This window comes from Aquarana catesbeiana, linkage group LG08 (assembly GCF_042186555.1).
Source record: "Aquarana catesbeiana isolate 2022-GZ linkage group LG08, ASM4218655v1, whole genome shotgun sequence".
NCBI lineage: Eukaryota > Metazoa > Chordata > Amphibia > Anura > Ranidae > Aquarana > Aquarana catesbeiana.
In genome coordinates, this window is record NC_133331.1 from 303,796,269 (window position 1) to 303,817,313 (window position 21,045).

General features: G+C 43.7%; 1 protein-coding gene across 1 annotated transcript in view; it reads left to right on the plus strand.

Annotated features, from left to right (window-relative positions):
* The window catches only part of LOC141106879 (uncharacterized), a 163,494-nt gene that overhangs the window by 118,162 nt on the left and 24,287 nt on the right, over positions 1-21,045 (plus strand). Inside the window, exons 9-16 of the mRNA XM_073597808.1 lie at positions 4,208-5,627; positions 5,788-5,885; positions 14,152-14,363; positions 14,980-15,033; positions 15,120-15,269; positions 17,622-17,771; positions 17,903-18,044; positions 19,105-20,310. Coding sequence (XP_073453909.1) covers positions 4,208-5,627; positions 5,788-5,885; positions 14,152-14,363; positions 14,980-15,033; positions 15,120-15,269; positions 17,622-17,771; positions 17,903-18,044; positions 19,105-20,310 — 3,432 coding nt within the window. The remainder of the gene's footprint in view (positions 1-4,207; positions 5,628-5,787; positions 5,886-14,151; positions 14,364-14,979; positions 15,034-15,119; positions 15,270-17,621; positions 17,772-17,902; positions 18,045-19,104; positions 20,311-21,045) is intronic.

Genomic DNA, 21,045 nt, shown 5'->3' on the forward strand with positions numbered 1-21,045 from the left:
GCCGGGAGGTGTTTTGTAGTCCAGCAGCAGGATGTAGACAGCAGGGTACAGGCAAGCCGGGTCAGACACTGACGGGCAGAGCAGGTACAGAAGGTAAATCCAGGAGAGTAGTCAAGTCCAAAAGCTGAGATCAGGGCGGGCAGAAAACAGAGTAGTCAAAGTCCAAAGCCGGGATCAGGGCAGGCAGCAAATGTAGTAGTCAGGAACAGTCCAACAGGTATCAGGTAGCAAATGCAAAGTAACAGGGCAGTAGGGGTCTTCATGAACGCTGTAGACCGGACAGCAAGGCAGCAGTGGAACAGTCCCCTTTAAATAGCCTCCTTTGGCGCCAAGTGCTGCTACAGGGGGCGCGCGCGCACCCGCGTGCCGCTATTGCGCATGCGCGTACGCCTATCCGCGCTATTGCGCATGCGCGTAAGCCTATTAGCACTACTGGCGATATTGCGCGCGCGCGAGCGCCGGATGGTGCTTTTATGCACAGGCATTCCTTTGTTTGCTGGGGTATTTCCAAGAGGGCTTTCCCTGACACTGATCTATGCATTCCCTCCTATTCTGCTGCTTCCACGTCTTCTTCGCAGGATCAAGGGAAGGAGGTGATTTTTGTGGCCCAGGAGATCTTGGTTTGCCAAGATCATAAAGATGGCAGTAGGGGACCCTTGGACCCTACTACTATGGCCAGACCTTCTCTCGCAAGGTCCGGTATTCCATCCTACCTTACAAACGCTAAATTTAGCGGTTTGGCTATTGAGACCTACATTCTGAAAGATCGTGGGCTGTTAGCTTCAGTAGTTTCTACTATAGAATCTGGAAGGCATATGTCTCCTGGTGTGAATCCAGGGGTTGGCACCCCAGGAAATATGTCATAGGTAGGATTCTTGAATTCCAACAGATAGGATTAGAAATAAAGCTGGCCTTGAGTACTATCAAAGACCAGATGTCGGCCTTATCGGTCTTTCTTTTCAACGACCATTTGCTTCTCACTCTCTGGTTCGTAACTTTATTCAGGGGGTACCGCGGAATAATCCTCCAGTTTGGTCACCCCGAAACCCTTGGGACTTAATTTTAGTCCTGTCGGCTTACAGAAGCAGCCTTTTGAGCCAATACGAGATATTCCCTTGGTCCTCTTGACGGGGGAAAAAATAATTTTCTTGGTAGTCATATCTTCTGCAAGAAGAGTATCAGAGTTGGCTGCTCTTTCTCGTAAAGAGCCTTATTGGTTGTTCATAAGGATGAGGTTGTATTGCAGCCTCGTCCTGAATTCCTACCGAAGGTAGTATCGGGTTTTCATTTAAACCAGGATATTGTTCTGCCTTCATTTTTTTCCAGAACCTCGTTTCTGTGGAAGAGAGGTCACTACATTCTCTTGATGTGGTGAGAGCGGTCAAGGTCTATTGAAGGTGACCGCTCAGATTCGTAAAACAGATGTTTTGTTTGTGTTGCCAGAAGGTCCTAAAAGAGGACAGGCAGCGTCGAAATCTACTATCTCTAAATGGATTTGTCAAGTGATTGTTCAAGCTTATGGTTTAAAGAGGGAAATTTCTCCTTTTCATATTAAAGCATACTCCACCAGGGCTGTTGGTGCTTCTTGGGCAGTGCATCACCAAGCCTCCATGGCTCAGATCTGCAAGGCCGTAACTTGGTCTTCAGTCCATACATTCACCAGATTCTATCAAGTAGATGTAAAAGGTCATGAGGATATCGCCTTTGGGCGCAGTGTACTGCAGGCTGCAGTATAAGTCCTCTAGTCTCTTGGTGCCCTACTTTGCTCCCGTCAGTTGGCATTGCTCTGGGACATTCCACATAGTAACTACTATGGCTCTGTGTCCCATGATGTACGATAAGGATATAGGATTTTTATAACAGCTTACCTGTAAAAATCCTTTTCTTTGAAGTACATCACGGGACACAGAGGTCCCTCCCTCCTTTGGTATACACATGTATTGCTTTGCTACAAAACTGAGGTACTCCCAGTAGTGGGAGGGGTTATATAGGGAGTGGACTTCCTGTCTTAGGGTGTGCCAGTGTCCATCACCTGAAGGTGGCCTATAACCCACATAGTAACTACTATGGCTCTGTGTCCCGTGATGTACGATAAGAAAAGGATTTTACAGGTAAGCTGTACTAAAAATCCTATTTTTGGTACAAATAGTAGTAGCGTCTTATAGTTTTTTTTGTAATTCTAAACCCTTCCAGTCATTTAGAACACGTTCCTGTGCAATACTGTTCCTCATTTTATTGCTGTTACAGCAGAGAACCCTTTCTATAAATGGAGTGCAACTATTTTCCCTCTAATTCTGCAAAATGTATGGTGTCCGTGTTCAAGATAGAGGACCTTACATCCTTCGATACGGGAAGAAATTTGGAAACATTAACTTCTGAAAGTAAAAAAGGTCATCGATGTACCTACCCTACCACCTAATGTTCCAAAAAAAAATGAAGTGCAGGCATTTTACACCATATGATATACAAATCTCCAGTCCTCAATTTCCCATTAACAATTCTTCAATTACGTTTCTTAGCAGACCACTGATAACCAGAAATCTGCTAATGAGACCTTTCTTACATCACAGCACTTATATGCAGGTCTAGGCTACAAAACCTAATAAGCCCGGTATTTCTTGGGTGGCCCCATGCAGAATAAACACTTTTTAGCCAGAATTCCTTCTTAATTGTTAATGTAAAAATGGGGGGATTGTCCAGACTTGGATATGGAACAGCTTGTTGGTCAATTGTTCAAATATATTTGAAAAGAAGGGTCCTTCATACAGTGCCTTGAAAAAGTATTCATACCCCTTGAAATTTCCCACATTTTGTCATGTTACAACCAAAAACGTAAATGTATTTTATTGGGATTTTATGTGATAGACCAACACAAAGTGGCACATAATTGTGAAATAGAAGGAAAATGATAAATGGTTTTCAACATTTCTTACAAATAAATATGTGAAAAGTGTGGGGGGCGTTTGTATTCAGCCCCCTTTACTCCGATACCCCTAACTGAAATCTAGTGGAACCAATTGCCTTCCGAAGTCACCTAATTAGTAAATAGAGTCCACCTGTGTGTAATTTACTCTCAGTATCAATGCAGCTGTTCTGTGAAGCCCTCAGAGGTTTGTTAGAGAACCTTAGTGAACAAACAGCATCATGAAAGCCAAGGAACACACCAGACAGGTCAGGGATAAAGTTGTGGAGAAGCTTAAAACAGGGTAAGGCTATAAGAAAATCTCCGAAGCTTTGAACATCTCACGGAGCTCTGTTCAATCCATCAACGGAAAGTGGAAAGAGTATGGTGCAACTAATATCACTAAAGGGCCACACATACTATTTAGTTCCACACGTAATTTTTAGTGTATGTAAAGCTACAGAAACCAAAAAAGGAAGGTCCATCTCTAATTTTCTGTTTCCAAGAAATTAGGTGAAGGAAGGTCCATCTCCAATGTTCTGTTTCCAAGAAATGAAGTGAAGGAAGGTCCATCTCTAGTGTTCTGTTTCCAAGAAATGAGGTAGAGGAGGGTCCATCTCTAATGTCCTGTTTCCAAGAAATGAGGTGGAAGAAGGTCCATCTCTAATGTTCTGTTTCCAAGAAATGAGGTGGAAGAAGGTCCATCTCTAATGTTCTGTTTCCAAGAAATGAGGTGAAGGAAGGTCCATCTCTAATGTTCTGTTTCCAAGAAATTAGGTGAAGGAAGGTCCATCTCCAATGTTCTGTTTCCAAGAAATGAAGTGAAGGAAGGTCAATCTCTAAGGTTCTGTTTTCAAGAAATGAGGTGGAAGAAGGTCCATCTCTAGTGTCCTGTTTCCAAGAAATAAAGTGAAGGAAGGTCCATCTCTAGTGTTCTGTTTCCAAGAAATGAGGTAGAGGAGGGTCCATCTCTAATGTCCTGTTTCCAAGAAATGAGGTGGAAGAAGGTCCATCTCTAATGTTCTGTTTCCAAGAAATGAGGTGAAGGAAGGTCCATCTCTAGTGTTCCTTTTCTAAGAATGAGGTGGAGGAACGTCCATCTTTGTTCTTCACCAAAACCATGTCATCCTCTATGGTTTAGTAGTATTTTATCCTTTATCCGGATTATATTTATATTTTTATGTCGTGATTGCACCCAGTTCCATGACAGATCTGTAAAACTCTTTGTTGCTAGATCAACACATGATTTCTGAAGGTAAGCCATAAAAAAAAGAAATGCTGATAAAATTATATTTTTCCCAACAGATGGAGGCAGAGTGTGGAATATCTCCGAGGGACATCCTATTTTATCTTCAGATTACGACATTGAACCATACCTGCCAGGAGATAATCTCCTTACTCAGAAGATACAGAGATCAATGGAGTCCTCTGATAGATCACATATTGTAACTTCAAATATGTATTCAAGTTTGGGAAGGTCAACAGATCCTTCTAATCCCGGGGAATCTTCCTTAAGCCATCAAGGCGTTACCACCGGAGAGAGTTCAATGTCATGTTCAGAGTGCGGGAAATCTTTCACTCGTAAAGGAGACTTTGCTAAACATCAGAGAATTCACACAGGTGAGTGTCCTTATTCATGTTCAGAGTGCGGGAAATCTTTCATCCGTAAAGACCGTCTGGATGTACACCAGAAAACTCACATGGGTGAGCATCCTTATTCATGTTCAGAGTGCGGGAAATCTTTCACTCATAAAGGAGACTTTGCTAAACATCAGAGAGTTCACACGGGTGAGCGTCCTTATCCATGTTCGGAGTGCGGGAAATTTTTCACTCGTAAAGAAAGCCTAAATGTACACCAGAGAACTCACACGGGTGAGCGTCTTTATTCATGTTCAGAGTGCGGGAAATCTTTCACTCGTAAAGAAAGCCTAGATGTACACCAGAAAACTCACACGGGTGAGCGTCCTTATTTATGTTCAGAGTGCGGGAAATCTTTCATTTATAAAGGAGACCTTGCTAAACATCAGAGAATTCACACAGGTGAGCGCCCTTATTTATGTTCAGAGTGCGGGAAAACTTTCATTCGGAAAGGAGGCCTTGTTACACACCAGAAAATTCACACGGATGTGCGTCCTTATTCATGTTTAGAATGTGAGAAACGTTTTATTCACAAAGGAGAACTTCTTATACATCAGAAAATCCACACAGGCGAGCGTCCCTATTTATGTACAGAGTGCGGGAAAAGTTTCAGCGAGAAAGCTAGACTTGATGCACACCAAAAAAGTCACGCTGATGAGAGACCTTTTTCATGTCCAGAATGTGGGAAAGGTTTTCTTCAGAAAGCAGGCCTCCTTTTACACCAGAGAAGTCACACAGGGGAGCGTCCCTATTTATGTTCAGAGTGCGGGAAATCTTTCACAGAGAAAAAAGTTCTCATTATTCACCAAAGAATTCACACAGGGGTGCACCCTTATACATGTTCAGAGTGCGGGAAATGTTTCATTCAGAGACAAGGGCTTTATCAACATTTGAAAACTCACACAGGTGAGCTCCCCTATTCATGTCCAGAGTGCGGGAAACGTTTCAGTGTCAAAGGAAAACTTCTTAGACACCAAAGAGTTCACACAGGAGAAAAGCCTTATTCATGTTCAGAGTGCGGGAAATGTTTCACTGAGAAAAGAAAACTTCTTCGACACCAGAAAATTCACACAGAGAACAGACCTTAGTTAGTTGAAACGAGATGGAAAAAGATCCATCTCTAATGTTCTGTTTCCAAAAAATGAGGTGAAGGAAGGTCCATCTCTAATGTTCTCCTTCAACACCAGAAAATTCACACAGAGAACAGACCTTAGTTATATCCAGAGTGTGGAAAATGTTTAATTCAGCAAGGGGACCACCAGAGAGCTCACCCAGACCCATGCCCTTTTCTATGTTTCAGACTGTGGAAAGCAATTCACTTTAAAAAGAAATGTGGTGGAGGAAGGTGACCTTTAAGGTTCTGTTTCCAAGAAATGAGGTGGAGGAAGGTCCATCTTTAATGCTCTTTTTCCAAGAAATGAGGTGGAGGAAGGTGACCTTTAAGGTTCTGTTTCCAAGAAATGAGGTGGAGGAAGGTCCATCTCTAAGGTTCTGTTTCCAAGAAATAAGGTGGAGGAAGGTCGATCTCTAAGGTTCTGTTTCCAAGAAATAAGGTGGAGGAAGGTTCATCTCTAAGGTTCTGTTAGAGATGAACCTTCCTCCACCTTATTTCTTTGAAACAGAACCTTAGAGATCGACCATCCTCCACCTTATTTCTTGGAAACAGAACCTTAGAGATGGACCTTCCTCCAGGTGGAGGAAGGTCAGAGGAAGGTCGATCTCTAAGGTTCTGTTTCCAAGAAATAAGGTGGAGGAAGGTCGATCTCTAAGGTTCTGTTTCCAAGAAATGTGGTGGAGGAAGGTTCATCTCTAAGGTTCTGTTTCCAAGAAATGAGTTGGAGGAAGGTCCATCTCTAAGGTTCTGTTTCCAAGAAATAAGGTGGAGGAAGGTCGATCTCTAAGGTTCTGTTTCCAAGTAATAGGGTGGAGGAAGGTCCATCTCTAAGGTTGTTTCCAAGAAATGAGGTGGAGGAAGGTCCATCTCTAAGGTTCTGTTTCCAAGGAATGAGGATGAGGAAGGTCCATCTCTAAGGTTGTTTCCAAGAAATGAGGTGGAGGAAGGTCCATCTCTAAGGTTCTGTTTCCAAGTAATAGGGTGGAGGAAGGTCCATCTCTAAGGTTGTTTCCAAGAAATGAGGTGGAGGAAGGTCCATATCTAAGGTTCTGTTTCCAAGGAATGAGGATGAGGAAGGTCCATCTCTAAGGTTCTGTTTCCAAGAAATGAGTTGGAGGAAGGTCCATCTCTAAGGTTCTGTTTCCAAGAAATTAGGTGGAGGAAGGTCCATCTCTAAGGTTCTGTTTCCAAGAAATAAGTTGGAGGAAGGTCCATCTCTAAGGTTCTGTTTCCAAGAAATTAGGTGGAGGAAGGTCCATCTCTAAGGTTCTGTTTCTAAGAAATGAGGTGGAGGAAGGTCCACCTCATTTCTTGGGGGGGGGGGGGCGCAAAATCTACAACTTTTTTCAGGGCGTGGTTTGATAGTTGTAGACCTGTTTGGATTAAGTTATAATAAAACAACAGCACTAAGCTGTGGTTATTCATGGGCAAAAATGGAAACACTTTGGCAACTGTGAGGAGGTGAGCAATAAAGAGGACTTCCTCACTGGCTATCATGACAATACATGGACAACCGTACCAATACACGGCAGCAAAATATTGGCAATAAAATGCCAGAACATCCAATCCAATGAGGATTTGTCTTTCACCGAGGAACTTTTTCATAAGTTGCTTCTTTTTTTTTTTTTTTTTTGCCTTACTGGAAAAGCTGGGTTTTCATTGGTCCAGATAATTATTAATTAGAAATTACATTATCTGTATCTTTTTCCATCAGTTATACAAGATTTTATTGTTAGTTATTCCAGTTCTCCAAAATAAAAAAGAAAGCTCTACATTGTATTCTCTTGAGTATTTTTTTTTTTAACCAACGACTGTAATTCTTAGATGATTGGTGATTGGAATGTGCTTATTCCATAGAGAGTCATCCATTTGTAGCAAGGTTCCAGGCCTCCTTCAGTCTAACGAGAACTTCCAGGGCCAAAGACAGCTGACATCCTTTTGTATATGGTAGGTTGTGAGGCATGGTGGGTGCAAGGTAGTTAAAGTTATTGGGCAGAAAAGCTTGTCAGTTGGACCCGGCTGCCCCTTTCTGTGGTTGTTAGGTGCAATCTGATCAAGATGATCTGGAGCCCACAACTGCTGTATGCACTGCACAACGCCCCTATCTGGATCCCTATCCACGTGTTCCGACGATGTAATACCCTATTCCGAGCACTGATTTGGAGGGGACAAGTCCCAAGGATTAAACTAGAAACACTACAGGAGATGAAGGACTCGGGTGGATTGGCGGTCCCAAATCCATTTTATTATTTTATAGCGGCTCAACTGCAACATTTAACAGGCTGGCTTCACCCTGAGTCTTCTGATCCTATTCGGAACATTGTGAGTACACAACTATCTTGTGATGGTCTTGTGGAGTGCATAGAAGCAGGCGAGTTAGGAGCATTGATACAGTTCCCCACGCTACTGCTCATTGACAAAATTTGGAACAAAACCAAACAGCATCTCCAATATGACGGATACACAAACCGGTCACGAATATGGAATAATCGTAATTACCCAGAACTGAATAAATTGGGGAATTTCTCTAATTGGGGGAGAAAGGGAGTTCAATACATTCCACAATTGTATTTTGGGGGGGGTTTTACGAGATTTCCAATCAATACGCTCAGAATTTAATTTGCCAAACACCTCATTTTATCAGTATTTACAGCTTAGACATGCCATAACAGCACAAAGCAAAACATCCAAATGGGAGCTGGTTAAAACTGGGGTGCTTACACAACTAGTTACGTCATCATCCCGGAAGGGACAAATCTCCGCTATATATGGCTCCCTTATTAACCATGTATCTAAGGCAATGACTTTTGGCTGTAGAAGGGGCTGGGGAGAGGACATAGGGGAAATTTTAGACGAGGAATGGAGCAACGTTCTGGAGAATGTACTTAAGGTGTCCCTGTGCTCCTCTCAAAAGCTCACTCAATTATTTATTATTCACCGTACATATCGCACACCCGAAAAATGACATAAGTGGCACAGGAGAGATGATCCTCTATGTCCTCGCTGTCTTATTGACAACGGTACACTTATTCATATGCCATGGAAATGCCCAAAGTTACAGAGGTACTGGGCTTCAGTGATAAACACTATTAACAGTATATGGAATATCAAACTTATAAATGACCCTAAACTTTGTTTACTGGGATGGTTGGATGAAGAACAATACACTCCTCATACGTACACTGCCATTTTGAGGACACTATTCTTAGCTAGGAAGCTTATTGCCAGAAAGTGGCTATCCACAATGACTCCTACAGTGACGGAGTGGATTGCGGCGGTAAATGATTCTCTAATTAGAGAACAACTCACATATAAACATAGAGGCTGTCCAAACAAATTTGAAAATATATGGGATCCATGGCTAGACACACCTGGACTGGCTCCATTGAGCTTGGTCCATAATAGAATCTTGGGTGGTAGAGTCCATACAGTAGGAACACCAGCATAGATAATAATAGAGAGCAGGGTACAATGATGTTGATCTAGAGATGAAAAAACCTTATACCGTATATGTGATGTTTTTTACTGGAACAGATGTGAGGTGGCAGATGGGTAATGCGGAGGTCAATATGTACATAGTTTGCCTAGTCTAATAATAGTTATTGTTGACCCCGTTGGGTCCGGCGGAAGGGAAAATAAGGAAAGGGAACAAAACAAAAATTTAATTGGAAAATGACCAATAGAAGTTATATAGAACAAATAACGACCTGCAAAAGTCATAACTATAACAAATGCATCGCACAAGTATATCTAATTCAGTGTTAATGACTGCTAAGTGCCTTATGTGGAATGTGTTGATGTATTTAGTCATGTCACATTAATATTGGTTGTTCTCATGTAATATGGCATTGAACTCGATCTGTATGCTGGAATGTAACCACTTGATTTATTGTATTCAATGGAATTTATTTTCAATTAAAAAAAGATCTGATTTAAAAAAAAAAAAAAGTTATTGGGCGCCAGACATTTCTTGAATGCAAAAGAGTTTATTTCTCTTAATAAACTTTTTGGGGGAGAGAGGGTTAGAGCCAGGACACCCTTAAGTAGTTGCAAGTTCAATTGGCAGACTCCGAGACTTCAACAGGACGACAGTCATGCAGGGAAAGGCATCCAGCAAGACGCCACATCTGCATGTGTAGGACTGCTGTCTCCTATGGCAACAGTCTTTAACAGTTCCTAACACGCGTAACAGTTCTTTTACTTCCACTACAATCACTACTTGTAGTTCTTCAGCCCACTGAGCTCCCCGTCTCTTACTAGACTAGATGATTCACTGTCACTGAATCCCTTGAGCTTCTCCAATCTTCACAGAGGTATCTTCCTCAAGCGTCACCCCCGCCTCTCTGCTGGGTCCCTAGCTTGGCACGCTCTCTAGATACCTCACCCCACTGGCCTGCTCGATCCTTGGCTTGACACACAAGCCTGCTTTGCAAGTGTCACCTCCGCTGGCTGGGTCCCTTGCTTGATACCCACTGAAGTTTCCCGCTTCTTCACTGTCCCCGGTTGGTGAGAATGCTGCTCCTGTACTTGTTTCAGTTACTCACTGTGGTCCCTGATAATAAGGTGGATGGTCCCTTAGTGGCGACAACTTCCCCTCTACCTCCGACCAAGACAGGTTCTCCGGCCAGCAGAACCGTTACTTCTGGTTGGACTGCAAGCCGCAGTCCTAACTCTGCACTGCTCTCTTGCTTCTGGATAGGCCCTCAGACAGCCTGGCAACCAGATGTGCCCGGGATAGGCCCAATCTCCGGCCTAGCAGCCCGGGCAATACAACACACGTCCACCCAGACAGCCGTCCAGGTGGCAAAGAACGTAGATCACCTGACTCCACCCGAATATATATAGGTTCTCCCAGCAGGCCAAGGGATTTGGGAAAACCCCTACCCATTGGCTGGGATACCCGATATACCCATAATCTGACCTTGGGTTGCCCTTCTCATATCTAATGCCACCAAGTACCCGGCCACCTAGTGACAAAAGTGAAAAATGCAGCAATTACAGATTAATGCCGCATACACACGATCGGAATTTCCAAAAACAAATGTTCGATGTGAGCTTGTTGTCGGAAAGTCCGACCGTGTGTAGGCTCCATCGGACATTTGCTGTCGGAATTTCCGACAACAAATGTTTGAGAGCAGGTTCTCAAATTTTCCGACAACAAAACTTGTTGCTGGAAATTCCGAGCGTGTGTACCCAATTCCAACGCACAAAATTCCACGCATGCTCGGAATCAAGCAGAAGGAGCCGCACTGGCTATTGAACTTCATTTTTCCCGTTGTACATCATCGCGTTCTTGACGTTTGGAATTTCCGACAACATTTGTGTGACCGTGTGTATGCAAGACAAGTTTGAGCCAACATCCGTCGGAAAAAAAATCCGCGGTTTTGTTTTCGCAATGTCCAATCGTGTGTACGCGGCATTAGAGTGAAATCAATTGATCCTCACAATTAGCCAAGGTAGCTATACCTGGCAGGTAAATTTAGGAGCAACCCCGCCTAAACACCTGGGTGCTACACATTCATGTTCTAATAGTAGAGAAGATCCAGTTCCACACGTGTGTCTTTTGTACTCAAGAGGTAGACAAACTGGGTCACGGTGTGGAGAATATACAGTATCTTAAGCCCCTTTCATGGGGCGGACTGATCCAGTTATTTAGGTGGAACCGATTGGACCATCCATTGCCCTCTGTGGAGTGGAGGGTATCAACGGATGGCCGTTGACACCTTCCACTCCACAGAGGGCAATGGATAGTCCGATCGGGTCTGCTGATACTTTCATAGTTTGACCATCTTGGTTTTCCCAATTAGAATGATCATCATCTTGGCTCAACTGTATGTGTTGGTGCTTCTTTAATGGATTGGGCGGAATCATTTATTGATTCACTAAAGCTGTGTTGGAAATGTAGTCATGACCCCTGGGGAGCTATTGGAAATGTTGTATTCTCCATTTCCAGTGTTGACCGGCCCCCTTGACCGAACTCAATAGAACAATGACACACCAATATCTGAGAAATACAGTACTTTGATAAAGTATTTATACCCCTTGAATACACCCCACCTGGTGCAGAGTCTATAGATGTGTGTTCCTACTTGATCCGAGCTGCAGGACTGCTGTAGTATGTTTTACGACTGCTGGGAGGGGAGGATGGCCAGCTCAGGATCCTGGAAGAGCCCTGGAAGCCACACTAACCAGCTGAAGGATGGATGGAGGACCAGACGAGAGGGCAAGGCTACGCACTCAGAGCATCTCCTCTGGTCCTCCATTTTTCCGGTGATGTCACTTTCGCCGTGCGTTCCACGCTGCTTAGTATGGATTCCCGGGGCTCCTCCAGACTCCTGAGCTGGCCTTCCTCCCCTCCCAGCAGTCGGAAAACATACTACAGCAGTCCTGCAGGTCGGATCAACTCACATCTATAGACTATGCACCAGATGAGCTTTTTTTAAGTTATATCTTTTGGCTTTTGGAGGGGACTGAATGCAAGCCTCTTGCCCACCGATTATGGGCCCTGGCATTTGGGGGAACGGTGCTCTCTGTGAGCTGTATGCCTGGGGACCCTGGAGATGGCGTTACTTTGAATTCAGGTCCATGTCCCCCCAAGAGCCACAGACTCTGGGAACCCTTTATATGCCATATTAGAATAGTGACTGATTCATACCGTTGGGACTCATACTGTTAGATGCTAATGTCATCAACTCCACTCACCTGTCTGTTGTCTGCTATAATGTGTTTATTGTAAATAAGGCTAGTGTGGGCTCTAAGAGTCTTTTCACAGATTGTTGTTTGTGTCAATTAATTCTGCTATTGTGTGAAGCTCGGTGACTACAAGTCTGCCTAAAGGTCATGTCTCAGTCACCTAGGCTGTCTAAAGGATTAGGATTAGATAATTAGCTCATGTTAATTAGGTTAGGTTTTAGTCATCCTGCTGTATATATTTGTGTGAGATCTCAAATAAAAAGCTATTCCTGATGTACTCCAAGACTGGTGTTGTCTGGTTCTTGGGGGTTCCTATAGCCAGATCTATTGGACTCGTGTTCCAGGATTCAGGAAGCGATATACTGACTGACTCAAGTGGAGTATGCGACGTTCCGTCACAAAACATATAACGGATTAATGTCTGTGTGGATCTCGGGATAGTTTCCACAGGTTCGTTGAGCAGAGTGTTTCTGAGGGTCTTTAGTAATATTAACCATGGTGACAAAGTATATTAAGAAATGAACCTGCCTCCAGAAACCACGGACCTTAGGGCAGGTCCACCATGTATGAAGAGCTGAGCCCACCTGACCACAAGCCCCTGAAACAGGAGGGTGACGCACCCAGTTACGTTTTAGAAAGGCGTTCAGGTACCATCTACTAATACGAGGTTTCTTTATTTTTAAGCCAAGGAGCAATTATGACCATTAAGGTGATGATGAGAAGGGACTTAAAGAATCCAAAAGTCCTTCATTCGAATCAGTGCATAGCCCAGCAGAGCTTTCCTAGAGCAGAAGGTATTCACATGTCTCATTCCATACCATTCTCATCCCAAAAAAATAAGAGCAAATGTATTCCTTTTTTTTAAGGGCAGTGGGCGGAGTCATGCAAATCAAACCTTTACACCCCGATGGCCAACTGCTCATCCAGAACCGTTGGTAAATTATGTGTCTCTGTAGCCTAATGTTACAGAACCATTTATTCCAATACGCATACAGCTATCTCAGGCTTCTCGGCCATCATCAGTAATGTGAAAACCAGCTCAAACATTATACATATTTTCCTGAAAGCAGGGACCATGGAGAATAAAATGGTGGTAGTTCTAAAATTAAATGTCACATGATATTAGTGCAATTGTTTATCAAGCCCATGTTTTCAGTTAAAAAAAAATGCACTAAAGGAAATTTGAGTGCACACATAAACTATGAGGTTGCACCAAGATAATAGATACCAAACATGCCAAGCCTTAAAATTGGACCCTGGTGAAACGGGCACAAACTTTGGTACACTAAATTTTTCATAGGCGATGCTTTAAAAGCCTTTACAGGTCATCCATTTAGATTTAACCATAAATAATGGCCCTAGAATTAGTGCTTTAACGAGTGAGGTGATACCTAACATGGGCACAATTGACGTTGGGTTCCCCTGAAGTGTATGTTTACATTTATATGTACATGTAGGTGGGGGTTTACATTTTTTGGGGGGAGAGGGAGTGTAAGTGCTTGCATATAATAATAGCAGGGGTCTTCAAACTACGGCCCTCCAGTTGTTCAGGAACTACAATTCCCACCATGCCTAGTCATGTCTGTGAATGTCAGAGTGTTACAATGCCTCATGGGACGTGTAGTTCTGCAACAGCTGGAGGGCCGATGTTTGGAGATCCCTGATAATAATAATCATATTAACATTTTAATGGACTGTATATTTTATTTCAATATAATATGTTATTTTCATTCTATATCCCTGTTTTTGCTTTTAACTCGGGTATAAAATATGCAAACAATTTTTAGAATGTTCTAAAAAGCAGTCGTTACAGCATTAAAAAGCAACAAAGGCCGACGTTTTTATATCCTCTACGAGGCAGTGATCTCACTTATAGTCAGCGAACGAGCGATACAAACAGGAAGTGATGTCAAGTATATACAGGTAGTGATCTCAGATACAGACAGGAAGTTCCAGGTGAGAGATGATTTGGGAGGAAGTAGAGAGGAGACATTGCTGGAACTGGCAGCAGAGGAGGTAATAAGATCTTATTTTATATTTACACCCAGTAACCCCCCGTCATGTCCGTCCTCTTCCTCCATATTCCTATATCCTCTGTGCTACATGTATATATATCATTGAAGTTTATATATTGTTTAAATTTTTTTAGATTGGATACATCCTAAATATAGAACCATTTATCCAACTGTCCATCCAGATCCTCTGGTTTATAGACCAGATACATCCTAAATATAGAACCATTTATCCAACTGTCCATCCAGAGCCTCTGGTTTATAGACCGGATACATCCTAAATATAGAACCATTTATCCAACTGTCCATCCAGAGCCTCTGGTTTATAGACCAGATACATCCTAAATATAGAGCCATTTATCCAACTGTCCATCCAGAGCCTCTGGTTTATAGACCGGATACATCCTAAATATAGAACCATTTATCCAACTGTCCAACCAGAGCCTCTGGTTTATAGACCAGGTTCTGCAGTAAATACAATAAAAGATAAATCTCCTGATTTTTGTGATTTGATGGAAGTGATGCTGCAATTCTGTACCTCACAGTATGTTAGTGGAGGATCGTTGGCTCTGTGATGGACGCGGGTAAACTCACACCACTCTGCCTACTTGTCTTCACAGGACAGGAATTCTAGAGGTCATCAAGAAAGGCTCATTGATCTGCTGGCAGGAGAGGTGAGCAGTGCTGGGAATTCTGGGACATTATCCAGTAACAGACAAGGGATGTGTCTGGATGGTGACTGTATCATTGTGTGTGTCAGGTTCCTATAAGGTGTCAGGATGTCACTGTCTATTTCTCCATGGAGGAGTGGGAGTATTTAGAAGGACACAAGGATCTCTACAAGGACGTCATGATGGACAATCAGCCGCCCCTCACATCACAAGATCACACCATCCCTTGCCATGATCAGGTAGGTGGGACTGAGCATGTAGAACTAAAAATGTATCATAAGCTATGAGATGACAATCCTCTATGTCAGGCATGTCCAAAGTCCGGCCCGTTCCGGTTTTGAACGGCCCGCCTGGTAATTTTGACATGTATATCTTTTGTGGCCCCCGACGAATCCCCGAGCGCCACAAAAGATATATATGCTGGCTGCCTTGGAGGGGACGGGGAGGGGGCGGGATGAGTGCCGTACATACAGGAGTATTTCCTGTTTACACGGCCGCCTCTGTAATAGGAAGTCCCGTCTCCTGCGCTGTCATTGGACGACTGTTCTGTCCATCGTAGGAAGCGGGACTTTCTATTAAAGTGGGGGTCCACCTATCTATCGTTTTTTTTTTTTTTGGAGTTCATTCACAAACTTTTCTTCTCATGATTATCTACTCACATGTTCTGTGTAATAGGTCCGCCTGTGTCCGATTTCGTTGTAAAGAATAACTTATAAAATTCACTGAAGGCGGTTTCCATCTTCATTGTGGGCATTTGAAGCCCACAAGCATGTATTTCCTGGATGCGGTGAATGCTGTGCTCCCAGCATTCACCGAGATGTTGTGATGACGCTGTTGCACAATGCATGCTGGGAAGCCTGAGACTAGCTCCCAGGGGCCTGTGGGAGGTCTGGGAGAGGCTAGAAACACGCCTACTCCCATGGGAGGAAAACCAGGAAGTGCTAAGAAGATTAGAAAAAAAAAGGTAATTACGGCGATTTAAATTTTTTTACACAGCATGTCAGCATCTAGGCAAGGAAGAGAATGCATAGAGACAATGTTCAAAATTTGGGTGGAACCCTGCTTTAAAGAGGCAGCCGAGAAAACAGGAGATTCTCCTGGATGTCTGTTGGCGCTCATCCCGCCTCCTCCCTATCCCCTACGAGGTTGCAGACGGGCATAAATCAGGCTGCACTGATGGCAATGGTAAGTCTGCATTCATGTCAATGAGGGTGCTGCATTCATAACAACGGGGGTGCTGCATTCAGGACAATAAAGGGGCTCTGCATTCATGGCAACGTGGGTGCTGCATTCATGGCAACGGGGTTTGCTGCATTAATGGCAATGTGGGTGCTGCATTCATGGTAACGGGCTTTGCTGCATTCATGTCAATGGGGGGACGCTGCATTCATGGCAACAGGGTTTGCTGCATTCATGGCAACGGGGTTTGCTGCTTTCATGGCAACATGGGTGCTGCATTCATGGCAACGGGGTTTGCTGCATTCATGGTAATGGGGTTTGCTGCATTCATGGCAATGTGGGTGCTGCGTTCATGGCAACGGGGTGCTGCATTCATGGTAACAGGGTTTGCTGCATTCATGTCAGTGGGGGGACGCTGCATTCATGGTAACGGGGTTTGCTGCATTTATGGCAACGGGGTTTGCTGCATTTATGGCAACGGGGTTTGCTGCATTATGGCAACAGGGTTTGCTGCATTTATGGCAACGGGGTTTGCTGCATTATGGCAACGGGGTTTGCTGCATTCCTGGCAACGGGGTTTGCTGCATTCCTGGCAACGGGGTTTGCTGCATTCCTGGCAACGGGGTTTGCTGCATTCCTGGCAACGGGGTTTGCTGCTTTCATGGCAACGTGGGTGCTGCATTCATGGCAACGTGGGTGCTGCATTCATGGCAATGGTGGTGCTGCATTCATGGCAATGGGGTTTGCTACATTCATGGCAACAGGGTTTGCTGCTTTCATGGCAACGGGGTTTGCTGCTTTCATGGCAACGTGGGTGCTGCATTCATGGCAACGTGGGTGCTGCATTCATGGCAACAGGGGGTGCTGCATTCATGGCAACGGTGTTTACTGCATTCATGGCAACGTGGTTTGCTGCATTCATGGCAACGGTGTTTGCTGCATTCATGGCAACGGGGTTTGCTGCATTCATGGCAACGGGGGTGCCGCATTCATGTCAATGGTGGAACTGCATTCATGGCACTTGAGAGGCTGCAGATGGGCATTGATTAGGCTGCACTGATGGGCACTGACCCTTTATTTGCTTCACGGTTCTTTTATTTCAATTTTTTCCTGAAACATCCTTTTTAAAGTGAAGGTGCGTGTTATACGCCGATAAATACGGTATATCCAAATAACACGCCCGAGCTCATGTCTTTACCACACACAGTCATAAAGGCTGGAGAATTCTTGTTGGGCCGTGTATTGATGCTCGGACGAACACACTTAGACCGAATTTTAATGGTTTAAAGAATGTCAGACAAAATGGTCGGCCCTCACGCATGTTCACTTCATCAAATCTGGCCCTCTTCGAAAAAAGTTTGGACACCCCCTGCTCTATGTTATCTCATTTTGATCATATTTTTGGGGTTTAGGGTGAAGAACCGAAAGATGTCAAAGCTGAGATAAAAGTTGAAAAAGAAGAGACATTGTTCATAGAAGAACGGCAGTCTGTGGAGGAGGGTGGCCATCTGTGTTCCCAGGATTCCATAAAGAAAGATGACAATTATTTACACCATAATGAGGTAGATGGGACTAGGCCAAAAAACTCCAACAATGACTTCAAAACAGTTCTATTATTTGAGATTACATTCTTCCATAATATGTAACCTCTTGCTCCTTTCTACAAATGTTTTCTCTCATCTTTGGGGTTTAGGCTGAAGAACTGAAAGACATAAAAGTTGAAGTTAAAGAAGAAGAAGAAGAGAGGTTGGTGAGTGGAGATCAGCAGTCTATGGAGGAGGGGGAGATGATTATAAAAAGTAAACGGGAGGAATCTTCTCTACATATAGACACAAGTAAGTTATAAACTCTAAATGCAGAAACTGTTCACATTTTCCATTTTACTTTTATGAATATAACATATTAATTTAGAGCGTTACGTGGATTGAAAAATACAATTTTACATCAAGTTCAACCCTCAAAAAAAGCGGTTGATCCAAAGGATGGCATGAATCCTTCTAAAAGACAATCAGATATCATCCCAGAACAAAATTCCTTGATGATCCTTTCTACAAAAATCTTAGTTTCCATCTATACAGTATATCCTATATTTAGAAACACATCCAGGCTTTTTAAGTAACATCATTAGACAGCTAGAACTTTTTGCTTTTACATAAAATAATAATTTCTGAATAATATCCTCTTTCAACCAAATAGGGTAGAGATCTTGTAGACACCATCTAAATAGTCCATCTCCATTCCTCAATATAACGTCATGTTCCCAACAAATGAGGAGGAGATACTGTACATCATATGAAAGGTCCATCTCCATTCCTCAATATAACGTCATGTTCCCAACAAATGAGGAGGAGATACTGTACACCATATGAAAGGTCCATCTCCATTCCTCAATATAATGTCATGTTCCCAACAAATGAGGAGGAGATACTGTACACCATATGAAAGGTCCATCTCCATTCCTCAATATAATGTCATGTTCCCAACAAATGAGGAGGAGATACTGTACACCATATGAAAGGTCCATCTCCATTCCTCAATATAACGTCATGTTCCCAACAAATGAAGAGAAGATACTGTACACCATATGAAAGGTCCATCTCCATTCCTCAATATAATGTCATGTTCCCAACAAATGAGGAGGAGATACTGTACACCATATGAAAGGTCCATCTCCATTCCTCAATATAACGTCATGTTCCCAACAAATGAGGAGGAGATACTGTACACCATATGAAAGGTCCATCTCCATTCCTCAATATAATGTCATGTTCCCAACAAATGAGGAGGAGATACTGGTTTATATTCTTATTTGCACCAAATTTCAGGCCAGAGCTCTAAGAAACTGTTGAAGAATTCCTAAAATATTTACAGTATTTAAAAATTATTTTCCAACAGGTGGACACTATGTGTGGAATATCTCTGAGGGACATCCTATTGTATCTCCAGATTATAATGGAATCACACAATATTCTTCAGGAAAAACGTCTATTACTCTAACTATACAGCAAAGACCTTCCCAATTGGAAGGATCAATGGATCCCTCCAATCCTAAAGAATCATCTAACCAATCAGATATTGTTTCTCCAGATATCTCTAAAGCCTCTCAAAGGGCTAATAGATCAAAAGGACCATCTAAATCCATAGAATCTTCTTTAAGGCATAAAAGAACCCACACAGGAGACCGTTCCTTGTCATGTTCGGTGTGTGGGAAATCATTTGCCGAAACCAGCACGCTTTATAGACACCAGAGAATTCACACAGGTGAGCGTCCTCATTCATGTTCGGAGTGCGGGAAAAGATTCTTTGAGAAAGGAAAACTTCTTACGCACCAAAGAATTCACACGGGTGAACGTCCTTATTTATGTTCAGAGTGCGGGAAATGTTTCACTGAGAAACAGTTGCTTCAAAAACACCAAAGAATTCACACAGGTGAACGTCCTTATTCATGTTCAGAGTGCGGGAAAAGTTTTATTCAGAAAGGGAACTTCCTTAAGCACCAGCGGAGTCACACAGGTGAGCGTCCCTATTCATGTTCGGAATGCGGGAAAAGATTCATTGTGAAATATGGACTTGTTAGACACCAGAGGATTCACACAGGTGAGCGCCCTTATATATGCTCGGTGTGCGGGAAATGTTTGACAGAGAAAACAACATTCCTTTTGCACCAGAGAATTCACACGGGTGAGCTTCCATATTCATGTTCAGAATGTGGAAAATGTTTTGCCGTAAAGAAATCGCTTCTTACACACCAGAGAATTCATACGGGCGTGCGTCCTTATTCCTGCCTAGAGTGCGGGAAATGTTTTAATGTGAAAGACGGGCTTGTTAGGCATCAGAGGATTCACACGGGCGAGCGTCCCTATCCGTGTTTAGAGTGTGGGAAGTGTTTCGTTGAGAAGGGGAGCCTTCTTAGGCACCAGGGATGTCACACGGGTGAGCGCCCTTATTCGTGTTCAGAGTGCGGGAAATGTTTCGGCGAAAAAGCAAGCCTTCTTAAACACCAGAGAATTCACACAGGGGAGCGTCCTTTTTCATGTTCAGAGTGCGGGAAAGGTTTCATTCAGAGAGGGGACCTTCTTAAACACCAGCGAATTCACGCGGGCTAGCACGCTTTTCAGCCTATAGGAAGCATTTCATCTGAAAGATAGCCTTGCTAAAGAGAGTCAAAATCAGCCTCAGCCCCGCCTCCATCCAGGCCATGCCTCCCAACGTGTTTCGCCCCACCCACGAGACTTAGTCATGGAGGTCTTGAGCAGCTGAGGCTGCTTTCACTACAGATACAGCTGGGTTTAACCCTGCAAGCCTCAGATTTTCCAGGGAAGGGGGCCAGATATGCCCAATGGTATACTATGCCACTATGAAGCCGCACCAAAAATTGGTTGTGCCGTTCCAGGCTCGTATCGGTCCAGGTCCGGTAACTCACGCTGAGAATGCAGGCTGGGGAAGAGCTCGTCTCAGCTCACTAAATGCAAGCACTAGGAAAGGAAACGTCCCAGGTGCCGCATAGCCAACAAAGCCCAGCGATATCTGTAGTGAAAAGCAGCCTTAGCCCAGTCTCCATCCAGGCCATGCCTCCAACGTGTTTCGCCCCACCCACGAGGCTTAGTCATGGAGGTCATGAGCAGCTGAGGCTGCTTTCACTACAGATACCATTGGGTTTAACCCTCAACCCCGCAAGCCTCAGATTTTCCAGGGGAAGGGGGCAGATAGGCCCAATGGTATACTTTGCCACTATTAACCCACACCAAAAAATGCAGGGTGCCGCTCCAGGCCCCTATTGGTCCAGGTCCAGTAACCCACGTTGAGAATGCAGGCTGGGCAAGAGGTCGTCTTGGC